The sequence below is a fragment of the Mustela lutreola genome, chromosome 10 (genome assembly GCF_030435805.1).
Source record: "Mustela lutreola isolate mMusLut2 chromosome 10, mMusLut2.pri, whole genome shotgun sequence".
Classification (NCBI taxonomy): Eukaryota; Metazoa; Chordata; class Mammalia; order Carnivora; family Mustelidae; genus Mustela; species Mustela lutreola.
This window is the reverse complement of record NC_081299.1, coordinates 96,149,672-96,168,049: the sequence shown is the minus strand read 5'-3', so window position 1 is coordinate 96,168,049 and position 18,378 is coordinate 96,149,672. Positions and strand designations below refer to the sequence as shown.

Genomic DNA, 18,378 nt, shown 5'->3' with positions numbered 1-18,378 from the left:
TGTTTATAAAACCAATTATTTACATAAGGACAAATGACCATTTGTTATTATTTGACTAAAGTGCACTAAATTCTTTTGAAGACTAAAAATGGTAAGTTTAGTACAAATAGCTGTAAGTGTGATATTTCCAGCTAGAATGCTGCTTGTTGATAGACTAAGAATATGGGTATAAAAGGAAGCTAGATCCCATTTCCTCTAGAGCTGAAGCTTTGCAGCACTCTATAATCGGTAGACTTGGTGTGGACGAGGTGTTTGTGCTGGTCTCCCAGGGGCCTGTTGTGCTGAGTCCAAGGTGGACTTGCCCTAGTGGAGATGGGCCTCCAGGATGCAGGCTTTCAGCACAGATTGGGGGAGGAATATGGCGGCACCCTGACCCCATCTACCTTGCCCCAGTCTAGCCCTGGAGCTGAAAGTTCACATCCTCCACTCCTCAGGAAGCCCCCACAGAAGAGCAATCAATCACCACTCTTGTGTCCCTGGCTTTTGTCAGAACTCTGCCTTCTCTTTGCCTGTGTTTGAGATGTTTCATCTCAGGTGTAGGACTGGGTTTCAAAACTCCAAATTTTAGGAACTCCTGTGACGCTGATGGAATGGATAAAGATGTGGTGTGTATATGTACACAAAACACAACACACACACACACACACACACACACACACACACACACACAGGAATATTACTCAGCCATCAAAAAGAAAGAAGTCTTGCCATTCACAACAGTGTGGATGGAGCTAGAATGTATCATGCTAAACAAAATCAGTCATTCAGAGAAAGACAAATACCATATGATTTCACTCATATCTGGAATTTAAGAAACAGCAGATGAATACATGGGAAGGGAGTAAAAGAAGGACAGAGGGAAACAAGCCATCAGAGACTCTTAACTACAGAAAACAAACTGAGGGTGGATGGAGGGAGGTGGGTGGGGGATGGGCTAGCAGGTGATGGGCATTAAGGAGGGCACTTGTTATGATGAGCACTGGATGTTGTATGTAAGTGATGAATCACTAAATTCTACTCCTGAAACCAATACTCCACTGTATCTTAACTAAAATCTAAACAAAAACTTAAAAAAAAAAATGGGTAAACAGCTTAATATAGCTGCTTCAACATTCAAATTCCAAAAAGCCTTATGAAAACTCCTAATGAAATTGAAATAAATGTATTCAGTGTTGTTGTCTTTGTTCTGTTTTATTTTGGAGGTGGGTTTATGTGTGTGGTTGAAACAAATTACATATACAATCTGGACTGGGGTCTCCATAAATAATTTTTTGAGTTGGGAAAGAAAATGTGCAAAGAGATTCAATAAGTACTAAACAAATTAATGAACATTAATTAAGAATTATAAAGTATAATTTTAATGGTACATTAGATCCTAACCTCTTTTATCCAGGAGACTATAATGAGAGTTGACATCAACCTCATACCACACACAAAAAACAGGGATGGATCACAGACATGAAGATAATATAGGAATGGCCAAAAAGCACATAAAAAAGTGCTCAACTCATTAGTGATCAAAGAGCTGTAAATTAAAACAATGAGAAGATAACACTAGAAAGCCACTAGAAAGGCTAAACTTAAAGACTGACAACATCAAATGTTGGAAAGGATTTGGAGCAACTAGAACACTCACCACATTGCTGCGGGGAGTACGGTATATCCACTTTGGAAATAAACTGGAAATTAATCATAGAGTTAGAAAATGCCTACCTCCAGCTAAGTACTTATCCAAAAGAAACGAAAACATAAATCCACAAAAAGACATAAACAACAATTGTCTAAAGTTTTTTTCATAACAGTCCCACACTGGAAATGATCACCACAGTTTTATGGTAGAAAAATTAGAGCAACGGTTGCCTCTGGGTGTAGGCGAACAAGGTACTAGAAAGGGACCCGAGATGACTTTTTGGTTGTGATGGGGCTGTTTATATCTTGATGGGGATGGAGGTCAAATGGATGGGTGCATTTGTCAAAACTTACTGATCTGTGTTATCAACACTTAAGCTGTGTGCACTCCACTATAACTAAATTATATCTCTAGTTCAAAAATATAAAAATACATACTGAGAGTTAAAGGGAAAACGAAGTTATATGAAATGTATTCCTTATATACAGTGTTTCAGAAATATGGGACACTGGAATCAATGTGATTTTAATAACAATTAAACAATGAAGCAGGTGCAGATATTGTAGTGCTTATTACCTGCCAGGCAGTGGGCACATCTAATCTAATCCTAAACGACATAGCTCTGGACGTAGACATCAATTATACCTCCATTTTATAGAAGAAACTAAACATTAACATGTGACTTTCCCACAAAGCCAGTTAAGTAGCAGAAGTACTGTTAATGGTACAGAAGTACTGAATACGTTAGCTCAATGAATACTATTTACACAGATATTTCCCAGGACTTTATAGGAATTAATTTCAATTTAGTAGGTCTCTCTCAGTGGCTTAAAAATGAAAGAGAACAGAAAACATTACAGAATACTGAATATTGTGAGTCGTGTTTCGAGACTTTTCTTCTGACCTAAGAATATAGTTGTGTGTCTGCATGTATGTCCCCTGGGTCACAATACAGTCTATTTTTACTCTGTGTCTCTATCAAAAAAGTATGAAAAAAAATAAAATAGAATGAAGAACCAATTAGTCTGACTCCTGAATCTATGATTTTAAACAGCTTAAGCTATCATAAATAAATTCTAAAAGAAGTGATAAAGTAATCAGTATTGTTGTTTTATTTTAAACTAGTGAATGTTATAAATGTCTACAAGCCACAAGATGTTTGGCCTAACAACAAATACATAAGAATGTTAACAAAAAAAAAATCTCCGTGTTATCAGGGTTAGATAACCAAACACAGCACTGGAGAGGTTTGGGAAAATTTCCTGGACACATGGCTGATTCACAAGGACACGTGTTTTGAATGCCTTTATTGACCATTTAATGTTTGTGGGGTACTACAGATACTGAGTGATATGGGCAATGATAATGGGGATATAGGCTTAACTAAGTAAGATGTAGTCTTCTGCTCTTAAGGGGCTTAAAATATGCCAGACAAGTTCAAGACCTAAGAGCAGAAATAAACAAGCTGCCTCTGCTGTTTAAATGTTTTCTAAACAGTATCATTAATGTTTAGAGGAACACCAAGTACAATTTATTTGATCAGGACTTTCTAAGACTCAGACCTTACACTCAGAATAGGAAGGAAAAGGCCAACCCTGGAAGTGGGCGGGTTCTGGCAGATAAATGGGACTATCAGCGATATAATGAATCACAGGAAACACCAGGAGGTTGAGCCGGGCAGGCATATAATCCAAAAACCGTCTCTGAAGTATGGCACAGGGAGACCCAGACCACAGACTATAACCTGCGTGTGATCCTTTAAGCAACTGTGAACTTGAAAAACTTCTTTCTTAGAAGTGTGCTCAGCCTCTTTAACTCAATGTATTAGCAGTGCAGAAACTAACTTCAAAGCTAAAACAGTTAAAAAGAGCTCATTAATAAGACTGAAAAGGTATCTTCCTCTTCCTCTCGTTAGGGGATCCTATGGAGGGAGCTGTATGATTGTGGGATGAGTCTTAACTCTAAGCGTTTTTTTCAAGGCAAGATTCTTAAATGACGCATGCAGTCATACTACAAGGCAGCGTGCAAGAAACCAGCTGCTCAGTGGTAAGGTCATGGGAAGAGGGTCCTTATTAGCAAGACTCAGGAGTAGAAAGTGTTCACACTGAGGAGTTTAGTGAGCAACAGGGCTAAGAAGTTTTGTGGGGGTTGAAAGGGGACTTGTGTGGCTCTCAAGCCACAGGGAGAGCAAGATGCGAGGGCAAGCAAACAGAAGCAGGGACTGTGCTAATTCTACCCGCTGATGAGAGAAGGTAAAACAGAGTATATATTATGACATGCTGAGAGAGAGCACAAGCCCTCTGTCACAAGTCCGAGGCTGGAAAGGTGGCAACCTCTGTTGACTCACTGAGGACTCACGAAGAAGGGGGAGCTAGCTATTCAGTTTGAACCAGCCGTCATACACGGAAACTGGGGACTCAAAGTAGGGCAGGATGATTTTTCTTTGGAGAACAGAAGAGGAAGAGGAGTAAAGCAGCCAAGACCGTGAAGAGAAAGGTGGGCTGTAAGTGCATTGTGGGTATTTCATGAAAATTTATTAAATGTGAACTGGCAATGTTTATCACTACAAGAAGGTACTGGATAAATACAGGTATGGTGAAACCCAGCCTGCTCAAATTGACCCCTGCTACTACTAATCCCAAATAATCCCACCCCCACACACTGCTTTTATCTCCATAATAAAAGTGTATTGAGGAGATTAGAGGATGAATGGCACAGGAAGTTATCATTGCTTGGAGATAAAAGAGTGCTTCCTTTTTACTTTAAAGGGTAGCAATACCTTTAGGAAACTTTAATGTCAACAAGGACAAGAATGGGATAACCTTGACCATTTCAATCCCCAAAGAAACAGCACCAGTGGCTCTATTCTAAACCTGTCTGTCTGTCTCAGCCTCTTCCCTAAAGGCTTCTTGGCCTCCTGGAGATCATTACTTGTCCCAGGAAGAAAAGGTTTTAAAGGGAAAAGAAAGGATTTCAAAGGGAAAAGTGAACAATTTGGAAAGCAACCAGAGAAAGGGGGATATGAGGAAGATTTGGTGGGAGCCAAAAGCAAAAACCCACTGATGAAATGGGAGATAGCAAGTTCTGAAAGATTAAGAGAGAGGACATGTATAGTTTAGACAGATGCCCACGGAGGCCCTTAGTTGCAGTATCTGGGCAACAGTATTTTTGGATATATTTAAGGAAAGATACATAAGGAAAGACAAGCAATACTGTACTCTTTAAAAAAAGATAATATACAATTTTCAGTGAGGCTTACAAAGCTCCCATTGTTGATCAGTCAGGGAATGCAGATGACCACATTCCAATCTGACAGATCGGGACCCCGAGGTAAAATGCCAGCTGAAAACTAAAATATGGGGGTTCCTCGGTAGTTCAGTCAGCTGTGTCTGCCTTTGGGTCAGGTCATGGTCTCGGGACCCTGGGTTATCATCAGGCTCCCTACTCCCTGCTCAGTGAGGAGCCTGCTTCTCCCTCTTCCTCTGCTGCTATCCTGTGTCTACTCCTGCTCTCGCAAATAAATAAATAAATAAATAAATAATACATTTTAAAAAAACCACTAAAATATGGTTTCTCTTCACTTTCTTTTTTAAAAAAAGATTTTATTTATTTATTTGACAGAGATCAGAAGTAGACAGAGAGGCAGGCAGAGAGGAGAGGGAAAGAAAGCAGGCTCCCCGCTGAGCAGAGAGCCCTATGAGGGGGCTGGATCATGATCCTGGGATCATGACCTGAGCTGAAGGCAGAGGCCTTAACCCACCAAGCCACCCAGGCGTGCCCGTCTTTCATTTTTTTTAGATGAAGACACAGGCATAGTGAACAAAGGTACCAATCCCAATTATTTGGTATCCTTTATGACAAATATGGAAACAAACACAAGCAATGATTTCCCGTCTGAAGAACAAACTGTTCCTCCTTAGTGCAGGGTGAAATGTAAATAATGTCACCGACTAGGAATTATCAACAGTAAAAGTTATGAAACTGTATTAACTATAGTGAAGCCTCTCTTCTCAAAAATATGATTAATAAGAGGCAATCTATTTTGGGCCTTGAATACATTCAACTTAGACCCCAAAGGCCTGAACTTATTCCCTCACATGACAAATACTTCTGCAAGAACTTTGGAGGTTCTAGCCATTCAGGATGCAGGGCTGAACAAGATGAAGCATTCATCCCTCGTGGGGCTTGCTTACATTTATTGCAAAAGAGAAATATCAGACATAAAAGAGATGAAAATCTCTATTTTCTGTGATACTTAGCAGCAGGAATTGATAAATTCCTGTATTATCACTAATCTGGTACAGAGAAAAAGAAATCACATTAAGTATGATTCGATCCTACAAAACTTTATTGGATACAGTAATGGGAGAGGTTTTATGTATGAAGTTTCCAGTCAATAAGAACAGAGACGTCTGACTTCGGTAACACAGTCCCATACTCAGTTCTTCCAATGAATTTAGGCTTTTGTCGAACAGACAGCCAGTGAATAAGATTAAAATAATTTTTGGAAGTTATGCCTATCTTAGAACTCACTAGGTGGGGTTGGCTTTTCCGATACAGAAGTTCTTTTTGTTGTTGTTAAACAATGGAATATTATGAACTACAGATATGAAACTGAAGCCAGGAAAAGCACTTTGAAGGGTTATAGGTCTCCTGCTATGATAATGGTATTTCTTAAAATTTTAGTCATGTAGTTCCTCATATATATGTTGTAAGCGCTATTAAATTTGAGTCCATGACCTGTGAAAGAATCTGCTTTGAAAGAACTTTTAGGCATCCTGTTCAAAAGGAGAATTTGAAAATTAATGGGAAATTTACTCTGTGCTCTTTTTGGGAGAAAATCAGGGATATGGTGTTAACAAGCTCATGCTCTCCCAAGTATGCCAGGCTTGTCTCTACCCTCTTAACTGTATCTAAGAATTATTTAGATATATGTGAGAGTATAAATCACTTAGAAGTAAAGACACTTAAGAAATAAATGTGGTTCTTAACTCCTTAATGTTCCAGTTCATACTATATTTCTTTAAAATACAATTTTTCATTTCGTAAATGAATATTTTCTAATAAAAAACTTAACTATATAGATAAAGCCAAAATCCTTCCTGAACACAACCCAATCTCTCTTTTCTCTTCAAGAGTTTTTGGTGTCATGGGTATCCTCTCAGACTTTCTCCAAGTATATCCATAAATGTGTGTATGTGCACTTTTTCATTTATTGTGTCTCAGATCTTTCTAATAAGTCAGTACATTGCTTGTTTTTTTCTCATTAAAAAAAAAAGCAATTACATAATATGCCACAGTAAGGATGGACCACTTGATGTTGCTATATTTTCTTAATGGACATTTAGATTGTTTATAGCTCTCTAATACTGTATTAAACAATACTGCAATGAGCATCCTTGTTCATGGATGTGACTAGTTTGGTGGAAAAGATCCATTCCGCTGCTTTTCTAGGGAAATAAATCCCCACATAATAAAATTCCCTGCTTCACTCAATATATGCTCCCCAGCACTTAAGATTTTCAGCAAACATACAAGATGATGGTTTCCTCCTGTCTTTCCAAATATTCCTATAACTGGCTAAACTGAAATACTAAATGACGGGTCACAGGCTTTAATTTTGCAAGCAACCTCGCTATCTTCCTTTCTCTCTCTTTAAGGGGAGCAACTAGAAATAACTTCTGATTAATCCCGAATCACAAGGCTCACACATGCAAGGAAGACACAATAAGAGGAAGTCAAAATAACAGGAATAAGCTGTTTCCCTTTTTTATTTGCTTTAGTTTCAGGTTGAATAAATGCGGTGAAATTCCCCACTGCTATAATCTTTTGTGGAACTGCTCCCCAACTGCTAGAGAACTGTGCGTTCTCTAAATAGGTAGCCTTGTACAAGCTGAGTTCCCCCTTTCTTGCCTCAAAGGCATATGGATAACAGGCCACAGGAAGATGTGGTGAAATGAGAAATCTGCTTATTTTTTGGAACTTTCCCTCTTGAACCCCTAAATGCCATAATTTGTAATATGAATGATGATGTGGTAAAATCTGCAGAGCAAGCAGCTGATATCAGACAACTACTCTCAAGAGTCAGTTAGCTGTTCCTTCTGGGGCTCCACATTTTTCTGAATGCAACAAAGGTGCTTAATCATTTGAGAATGCAGTCCTCTCTTTAATATAAATACCCAATTTAGAAACAGTCCATATAGGACCAGCCTTTCCTGCAAGAAGCCAAAAGAATTGGCTCTTTTCTGCCAGAGTACCTACCATTAATCCTGGTATATCCCTTTCAGGAATTTCAGTCTATTCCCAGGACAGAACATTTTTTGGGAGCTCCTCCTATTCTCAAAGAAACCAAGCCAACAGGAAGCAAGAAAGAGGCACTGTGAGATGTATTTCTGGCTTCGCCAGTTGCAACTTTACCCTCCTATACCCACCGTTCTGTGCCTTACTTTCTCACTTAACCATATCCTGGAGAATGTTATACATAAAGCTCTATCTCTCATTCTCTTTAATGATTGCACAGACTTCTACTGCATAATATTACCATAATTTACTTGGCTGGAACCCTACTAATAGACATCTAGGTTGTATCTGGCATTTTGCTGCTATGACCAATATTGCAATAAATATCCTTACACATACATTTGATTGGATGGGTCTAAGTACATCTGTGAGGAAAATTTCTAAAAGTGGGTCATGAAACTAGGTTAGTAGGATCACAAAGAGCATTTAATGAAAAATAAAGTGCAAAAGACCAGAAAATAATATAATATAGTATGGTATAGTATAAATATTATAGTAAAGTATAAAGTTAGTATACATTTTGGTGAAATTTCTGCTTTAGTTAATACATGCTTGTTGCTGTCTATGTGTGGCCTGGATTGTGGCAGAATGATGGAATATATTGCAAAACTGTTTGAAAGACACCTCTTTAGACTCTGGTATGATAAAGAGGTATTTTTATTATAGCCTTCTTTCTTCTTTCCCTACACTCTATGATCTTTTTATTGTATAGCTTGGGAATTGAGGTTGGTTTTTCAGGCAGAGATAGTTATTTAGGGTGAGCTAGAAAAAGAATAATATTAACAATATCAGGAACAACAAAGAGGGGATAATTTAACTGTAGTTCCAATTTGCTCTGCTATCTTTCCCTACAAAGTGAATATTATATAACCAAATTATCGTCTTAGGGCATGACTCTCTACAAACAGAAATTTGAACAAGAAGCTGTTGTATATGATTACTATATTTAAAAGCACATGTTTCTGATTTCAAAGTAATTTACATATAACACACAGGTTTTGGAGAAAAAAATTAAAATGTACCTATGTTTCCACTACCCAGGGACAACCACTATTAATATTAAAACTACAGATTTCAAGGGTGCGGGTGGCTCACTCAGTTAATTGTCTGACTCCTGATTTCAGCTCAGGTCATGATCTCAGGGTTGTGAAATCAAGCCCTGCCTTGGGCTCTGTGCTGGGCATGGATCCTGCTTAAGATTTCTCTCTCTCCCTCAGCCCCTACTCCTCCCTACTCGTACATGTATGTGCACTCTTTCTCTCTCTAGAAAAAAAAATAAATACAATAAAACTACAAATTGCAATCTATTTGAGTCCTTTTCCTGTGTATACACACATGCACACGTTATTCGTATAATCAAGATTAAAGGATATATTTAATGTTACGCACTGCTTTGCAAATTTAACATTACACCATAGGAACATTACCATGTCATTAAAACTTTTTCATATGCATTATGTTTTTTTAAGGTTTTATTTATTTTTTATTTGACAGAGAGAGAGAGACAGCACAAACAGAGGGGAGGAGAAGAGGGAGAAGGAAAAGTGGGGTCCCTGCTAGCAGGAGGCAGATACTTAACCCACTGAGCCACTCAGGCACGCCAATGTTTTAAAATAGTTATGTAAAATAGCTACCTAACAGTCGCCATGTGGATGTATTACCTAATTCATGCAGCCATTAACCAAAGGCTACTCTTTATAAAGAATTAATTGGAAATAGGACAATATAACTATGTTATCATGAGCTGTTTGGGGGGGGGTAACTGGAAGTAACTTACAGAAAATTTTTTCTATAAATAAATTTTTACATAAAACGATTTAGACTACAACAAGTCTCTTCAATAAATAGATGTCTTGAGATTAGTATATTTAATGAAAGAAACCAACATTGAATTTTTAATTCAAAAGCATAACAGCGAGGTAATACTATGTCTACCTATTCTGCAGTAACCCTCTGGAATAACACTCAGATACAGGGATGTTGCCTATAAATAAATCCCCTTTAAAATAAATTTTCTTCCTATGGTCCAAATTAACAATGAGAAAAAGAATGCTTTCTAGGAAATAATAAGGAAACAGTATATTTTAATGTCTATTTACGGGCTAGTGAAAATCATTCAATATAAAACTTTTTAAAAGATTTTATTTATTTATTGGAAAGACAGAGATCACAAGTAGGTAGAGAGGCAGGCAGCGAGAGAGGGAGGGGGAAGCAGGCTCCCTGCTGAGCAGAGAGCCAGATTCGGGGCTCAATTCCAGGACCCTGGGATCATGACCTGAGCTGAAGGCAGATGCTTTAACCCACTGAGCCACCCAGGTGCCCCTAAAACGTTAATTTTTAAGATAATCTTTAAACTTCAATTAGATCAGTTGTTACTTTTAGGAAAGAGGTAATAATATTCTATCAGAAGGTAAAAAATGTACATACTGTTTTTTCCTCTTTAGAAAAATTACTCAAAATAATAAATAAAATTATTTATCAAAAAATAAGATACAGGGGCGCCTGGGTGGCTAGTCAGTAAGCATCTGCCTTCCTTCGGCTCAGGTCCTTGGATCAAGCCCTGCCTCTGGCTCCCTGCTCAACAGTGAGTCTGTTTCTCCTTCTTCCTCTGCCCCCCACTCGTGTTCTCTCCTTCGGTATTGCTCTCGCTCTCTCAAATAAATAAAATCTTAACAAAAAAAGAAGATAGTAAACTATTAAAGCTAACAAAGACAAGGGATAAAAAGCTGCTTTGAAGGGAGCAGTTCTGTTTCTTTTTTTGAGATGGCTATGATTTTTAAATCACTATTAAGTTTTGCCATTGGAAAAATAATTACTGAACTCTCTTCAGCAAAATTTTAAAAACCAAATTACAGAATTTTAATTTCTTTAAAAAGAATTTTTTAAAAAAAGATTTTATTTATTTATTTGACAGAGAGAGATCACAAGTAGGTGGAGAGGCAGGCAGAGAGAGAGAGGAGGAAGCAGGCTCCTAAGCAGAGAGCCTGATGCAGGGCTGGATCCCAGGACCCTAGGATCACGACCTGAGTTGAAGGCCGAGGCTTCACCCACTGAGCCGCCCAGGTGCCCCAAAGAATTTTAATTTCTAAAAAGTGGTAGAACAAAGCTTAAAAAGCTACTCTACATCACTTTACTTGATCTAAGAGAAGGTTAATAAGCATTGCCAAAGGCAAGGGCAACAAAAACAAATATGAACTACTGGGACTTCATGAAGATAAAAGCTTCTACACAGTGAAGGAAACAATCAACAAAACTAAAAGGCAACCTATAGAATGGGAAAAGATATTTGCAAATGATGTATGTGATAAAGGGTTAGTATCCAAAAATCTATAAAAAATTGATTAAACTCAACACACATAAAACAAATAATCCAGTTAAGAAATGGGTAGAAGACAAGAACAGACATTTTTCCAAAGAAGACATCCAGATGGCTAACAGACACACAAGAAGATGCTTGACATCACTCAGCATCAAGGAAATACAAATCAAAACCACAATGAGGTATCACCTCACATTGGTCAGAATGGCTAAAATTAACAACTCGGGAAATAGATTTTGGCGAGGATGCAAAGAAAGGCAAACCCTCTTACAAGCTGGTGGGAATGCAAACTGGTGCAGCCATGCAAGGCACTCTGGAAAACAGTATAGAGGTTCCTCGAGAAATTGAAAAAAGAGCTATCCTACTAGTGATACATATGACAAAAGATGGGAAAGACCTATACATTGAAAAATACAAAGCACTGCTAAGAGACCTAAATCAATGGAGACAAATACCATGTTCATGGATTAGAAAAGACAATTTTTAGATGTCAATTCTCCCCATATTGATCTATAGATTCAATGGAATCCCAATCCTAATAGCATTTCTGGAGAAACGGATGAGCTGATTTTAAGATTCATATGGCAATGCCAAGAAGCATGAATCACCAAAACAACCAAAAAAAACAAAACAAAAAAAAACCAAACCAAACAAAACCAACCCACAATTGAAAGATTAAGACCACCTGATTTTAAGACTTATTATAAGGCCACAGTAATCAAGAAAACGTAGTACTGGCATCAAGACAGATTAATGGAACAAAACATTAAATCAACAAGGAAATGGAAATTAAAACTGCAGTAAGATGTTACACACCTATTAGAAAGGCTAAGATTAAAAAGACTGGCCATACCAAGTATTGGTGAAGATGTGGAGCAACTTGAACACTTACACAGGGCTGGTGGGAATGTAAAGTACACTTTGGAAAAGTCTGGCAGTTTCTTAACAACAACAAAAACAAACATACACCCACCAGGTAACAGAGCCATTTCATTCCTAGGTATTCATCCCCCAAAAAAAGAAGAAAGAAAGAAAGAAAGAAAGAAAGAAAGAAAGCAAGAAAGCATATGTCTACGTAAAGCCTTGCATATGCAGTTTTATTTGCAGCAGTTCAGAACTGCTGCAAATAAATGAAAATGTTCACCAACAGATATGGAGGAGACATATAGTGGAACACTACTCAGGAATAAAAGGAATGGACTATCAATATAGTAACAACATGGATAAATCTCAAGATAATCACACTGAGTGAAATACTGGGCCAAGAAAAAAAATGTGCATTCTGTATGATTCCACTTACGTAAAATTCTAGAAAATGTAAACTGATCTCTAGTGGATTAGTGGGGTGGGTGCCAGTAGAGGGAGAAGTGGGGAAGGTTAGGTAAAAGGGTCACAGAGAGGCATGAGAAAAATTTGTGGGAGGGGATAGATATGTTCATTATCTTGGTTGTAGTAATGGTTTCATGACAGTATGTATACATGTAACAAAACATCAATTTATACACATTAAATATACATAGTGCAGCTAGAGTATGTCAGTTATATCTCAATAAAGCTGTTTAGAAAAACAAAATATAACAGCATGCCAAATCAAACAATAGAGAAATACACAAGGAAATCAATGGGGAAAAAAATTACTTGTAAAAAGGCTTCCACGATGTCCCTGTATTTCCTGTTTTCATTATGGGTGGAAGGGGGATATAACATAACATCTGTTTCATGCCCCAGAGCACACCCTTAACCCTTGCCAGCTGTCTCAAAGTACAGCTTTGGTGGTGGGGGTGGGGATGGATTCACTCACAACCATCAATTCCCACAAGAAAAACAAGCTAAAGTGTAAGCCCTATTGACAACAAATATTTAATCTAAAGATTCATCTTTTGTATGAAGAACAGCATATTACTGAATACGCTGTTTGAAATGGATGGACTGTAAAACTTTTGTTCTAATAAACATAACTAAGAGTAAATGACTACTGAGTACCTTAAATAGCACTTGCTATCTCATTTAATCCTCACAATATATCATTCTGCTGATAAAGCTTATAGTGTAAATAACTGGCCAAAAATCACACAATTAAATGGCAGTACTCTGAACTTTTTTGATTTGAAAGCTCCATACTCATACAGCTATACTTAATTTGAATATTCTAATCAATGGCTTTGTAGACTGCTTAGTAATTATCTTTATGTCTCTCTTGTTTGAAAAGCTAGGACTTCACATCTGGACTTCACTCAGAGAAAGTAAGAATAAAAAATATCAGCCATTCTAACTATAAAAAAATTAAAATATGGCCCCAAACACCCACTGATTAAATCCCTTCTAAAACATGTTTTACAGTAAAGGTTATGAACGTAAATCTAAAAACCTTAATAAAACCTGACACCGCATGAGATCTAAGGCATGCAGATATAGTACACCCAATGTGGAGGACTCAAAAATAAATGATTTAATCTAACTTTTATTAGCAATCAAATCTATTTTTCCAAATGTTTTAAATGGCCATTAAGGGTCCTCCATCTTCCTCTGGAGTAGTCAAACCTCACTGGGAAGCCATCTCCTAGATCTGCTTAGAATTAATGAGCTCTCTTACTGAACTGTGGGATGCCAGCCCAGGCAACCCGGGACAGTTAGTTCATGAGCAATGTAATTTGCTTTCACTGTGGAAGGGATTCCTATAGTGTACCCATTCATGAAAATAAACTGGTCAAAGAGAAAGACTTTCACCAAGAATGTTTCACGCTGACATAATCTCTTGTAAAACAGAAAATCACTTTATATAAAAGTTCAATTAGGACCAAATACAGTATAAATGGCCTCTGTAGCAACTAGATTTTTAAATACAGAGAAGCTGAATATTACTCTATTTTCTACCGACTTTCCTGGTTCCATGCCAAACACGCCTTGGCTGCAACAGAAGAACGAGGAGGCTTTTATATTTTGGGGAGAAAAGTAACTATGGCGGGGCTTTTCTAGAAGGGTGTAGTTGCAATCTGGCACTTTGCAGAAATTCTGGAAAATGAATGAAGTTCTTTTATAAATTTAGCTCTATATGTAGGATCTGGGACTTTATAATAAATATATTCCTATAAAAACCCAAGCCCTGCCAATGTGACCTACTATTTATTTAGCTGCAACTGTGAACCATATGGTTTTGTTCAAAGTTGCAAGGTTGAAGAATAGATTTTATGCCCAGGAAAAAAATCTATTCTGAAGGTAAAGAGAAAAAAAAGATAAGCTTTTTTACTTAAACAGAAAGAAAAAAACCAATCTATTTCAAAACCTTTTCAACCCACGAAACATGAATTAAGAAAGAATACTAAATGTAAGAAAATTAGTAAGCTGCCATATTAGTCTGAGAAGCCCAACAGGTGCTTGTTGCTAAGCAAGAATTATAGAAATAGTAACAGTAAAATCTTTATATATTATAGAAGCCCAAACAAACAAACAAACAACTACAAACAGATTTCATTTTAAATTTAACAATCTGGTATGGCAGTTGCTTTTCTCAAAAGGATTGAAACAGTTTTGACCCCAGCTGCTACTGATTTTATCTAACAATAGACTGTTTAAAGACGTCTCACTTCTGGTGAAGCTATTCATTTCAACCTAGACTGCATCTAGCTTAAGCTTCAGAAGATAACTTTATCACCTCCAAGCCCTATGCAGACTAAACACAACACTTGTGCCCCATTCTGAATGGTATCTTATATCCAAATGTTCCCTTAATTATAGCTCCTGCTTCTCAAGCTACTCTTTCAACTTGTCAGAAGCTGCCTAAAGTAACTAAAATTGGATTCGCGCAGAAAAAATGTATTTTAGGAAAACATGTGCAACAAGCACCTACGCATCTGTTAACATTAAAACCAGAAGGCAGTATGTTCAGCCACATAAGAACAAGCTGTAAAATTTAATAATTCACAACATCCACTCTGAAATCTTATGGCAGTCTTTTATTTATTTATTTATTTTTGAATATTTTATTTATTTGACAGAAAGAGAGAGATAGAGAGAGATCACAAGTAGGCAGAGAGATAGGCAGAGAGGGAGAGGGAAGCAGGCTCCCTGCTGAGCAGAGAGTCTGATTCAGGGCTCAATCCCAGGACCCTGAGATCATAACCTGAGCCAAGGGTAGAGGCTGAAGCCACTGAGCCACCCAGGGCCCCTCTTGCAGTCTTTTAAAGCAACGCATCACAATGGCACGATCATTTCATCTGTTTGACAAGTCTTTACTGTCTGTCTGTAAGCCCTACGCTGGGTGCAGAGGATACAGTGATTAGCAAAATAGACACTTTTGGTTTCTAAGGCTGAAAAGCAAAGAGAAAATAAGGTTGGCCTGGTTTTTCTATTCGAGGCAGCCATCCTTCCACCATCCCACCACAATTGTGAAGGGGTTGAGGCCCACAAGTTTTTGTAAAAGTCAACTGTAATATTTATATGGGGAACCGCCTCCCGGAGCCCCAGTGCCAACAGGGGTAGATCTTCAGCTGAGTGTCTATAACACATGTTGCCAAACTACTGGAGTTTTCTAAAATCTGATTGCTATTTATAATAATATTGCTCCTAGAAAATGCTTTCTGGGTTTTACAGGGAGTCACTGGTATGAGCCAAGCACTTCCCAGTGCAGCTTAGGCAGAGAACTCTTCGGGTTCTAAGCTGGTAACACCTACGGGCAGGAGAGCCAGGTTCTCAGATGAGAACCAAGAGAAGAAATGAGAAAACAACAGGCAACACGAGTGAGAATTAGGAATGAGCTCACACTTCCCCCAATCCTTTTCTCTCTTCTCTTCATTGAGCAAAAAAATACAAAATGGGAGGGTGTCCTGGGTTTAATCAGTTTACAACTACTGGTAACAATGGGATGGGGTTATGAGAAACAGAATAGTTTCCAGGGATATACAGGGAAAGGAAGAAAATTCACTAATAGTGACAAAAGGGGGAGGCCTGTGGAAGTGGCAGAAATGAATCACCAGCCAGAGTGAACATTTATATGCAATGTACATTGGCAGGGGAGTCATTAGAAAAACCAGGCACTGCTGAGGGCACACTAGAGTCATCCATTCATAATATTAGCGACCACTGACTGTTCCTCGGATATGGGGAACATGGTATGCACTGAAAGAATCTACATAAAGGGTAAAAAATGGCTCCCAAGCTGTTGCAGGATCTGCAATGCCTGGCAAATTGCAATATTACACAAATACTAGTTATTAATCATTTATTCTTATTACAGAGAAGGAAGCTGTGCTCCAGACAGATTGAATGATGTGACCAAAGTCATACAGTTCTAATTAGCAGTATGGAAGGCAAAGACGTAGGCAATGAACTTTAACATATATGACTAGGCATGTGTCAAAGCCATAAACATGTGATCCCCAGGGAGCCACGCAAACCCAATACTGAAACAAGCAGGGAAAGGAAGAACAGAAAACAGACTCCATCCTCACCTCCACCCCCCACATATCAGAAGGGAACTGTCTCATGCACTCTGGAGAACGAAACCACTGGAAATTACTTATCACATATCACAAAGCTACCAGGGAAAACAAAACAAAAAACCCAATAGTTTTCAGTGATAAACTACCCTGAGGCATACTCATTAAACAGAAATGTGAGTCTTTTTCAGTCATTCTTGAAAAACACATTAGCATGTCACTTTAAGAGCACATAGAAATAATAGGTTTAGATTTAATTTTATCACAATTATAATTTTAGAGTAATCCAAGAAAAGACTACCCAGATATGACCAAACGAACACATTTACTCTGTATCAGTGCAGGAAGGGAAAAAGGCTTTTTGTATGAACTCTTTTAAGTGGTTATTGTTGCTACTTAGGAAATCACTGATTCTCTAAGCCTACTTGAAATTATCTAGAAAATTATCTTTGTTGCTGCAAAAAAAAATATTCATGGGGTCTCTGGGGAGCTCAGTGGGTTAAGCCTCTGCCTTCGGCTCAGGTCTTGGGTCTCAGGGTCCTGGGATGCATCGGGCTCTCTGCTCACTGGGGAGCCTGCTTCCCTCCAACCCCTGCCCATCACCTTGCCTGCTTTTCTGCCTACTTGTGATAATAAATAAAATAAATAAACAAAATCTTTAAAAAAAACCTTCAACAATGGAGCTTCATATGAACACACATGAAATAAATATTAATGCAATTTTTTTTTTTGGTTTAACACACCTTTAAAGCCTCTATCACGAGGTCCCTTGCTTCAAGCTCTCCTTCAAGAATACTGAATAGTGTTAGGAGTTCAGGCTTGCTGAGTTTTTCCAGATTCATCCTGAAAGCCTAAAACAAAGACAATGATCAGACAATCTCCAGAAGACAGAGTGGGTTTGATATTACTAAAGAAAAAAATAAAGTGAGCCAGACAAGAAAAGAACAATTACTGTAAAAAATGGTTTAAGATGGCAAACAGTACAATTAAGTAGAAAAAATAAGAGCCTCTGATATTAATCATAAACTGAGCAGTAAGGGAAAATAAAATTCACCTTAATTACGGATTTCATCACTATTCAGAAAGATCAATTTTTCATCATTTTTCCTCCAGGCATATTTATGAACATCCTGGGAGGTCTCAGAAAGAATTAGTCATGAGTTTTGTTACTAGAAGCACAGGTAAAATTCTGTTACCATGAACACTATTTCACCAGAAAATCATGAGATCATGAAAGACTTCCCAGTTTTAGAGAACCAAATTCCTAAACTCTTTATAAAACATTCTGGCATCTCTCTGAAGTTGGATGAAACAAAACTTGGGCAAAGACAATGGCTGGTGGCAGTATGGGAGACAATTCTTTTCAAACCATCTGCTTTCATGTGATAGGTGTTCTCTCTGAAATAGAGTCTAAAAGGAAAAACACCTACCATGGTATTTACTATATTTCATATAGTAAAATAAGACTTCAATGTAGCCATCATACAAATATACTTACAAATAATTTCTTAAAATATACCCTCCTTATTAAACATCTTAACTGGACAGATTACTACAAACTGAATTTATCGGACTCAGCAAGTTCGCGTTTCCAAGAAGTCTTATATCTTCTGAAATATGTTAAATGGCAAACTGCATAGCACAGACTCAATCCTTTCTACAAGATTAATTTCTCAAAAATCACAAAGAGACAG

General features: G+C 37.7%; 1 protein-coding gene across 2 annotated transcripts in view; it reads right to left on the bottom strand.

The window, feature by feature from the left end:
- The window catches only part of CTTNBP2NL (CTTNBP2 N-terminal like), a 48,993-nt gene that overhangs the window by 15,776 nt on the left and 14,839 nt on the right, over nucleotides 1–18,378 (bottom strand). For both annotated transcript variants that reach the window (XM_059137708.1, XM_059137707.1), the window contains one exon: nucleotides 17,428–17,535. In XM_059137708.1, coding sequence (XP_058993691.1) covers nucleotides 17,428–17,526 — 99 coding nt within the window. In that variant the 5' untranslated portion in view covers nucleotides 17,527–17,535. The remainder of the gene's footprint in view (nucleotides 1–17,427; nucleotides 17,536–18,378) is intronic.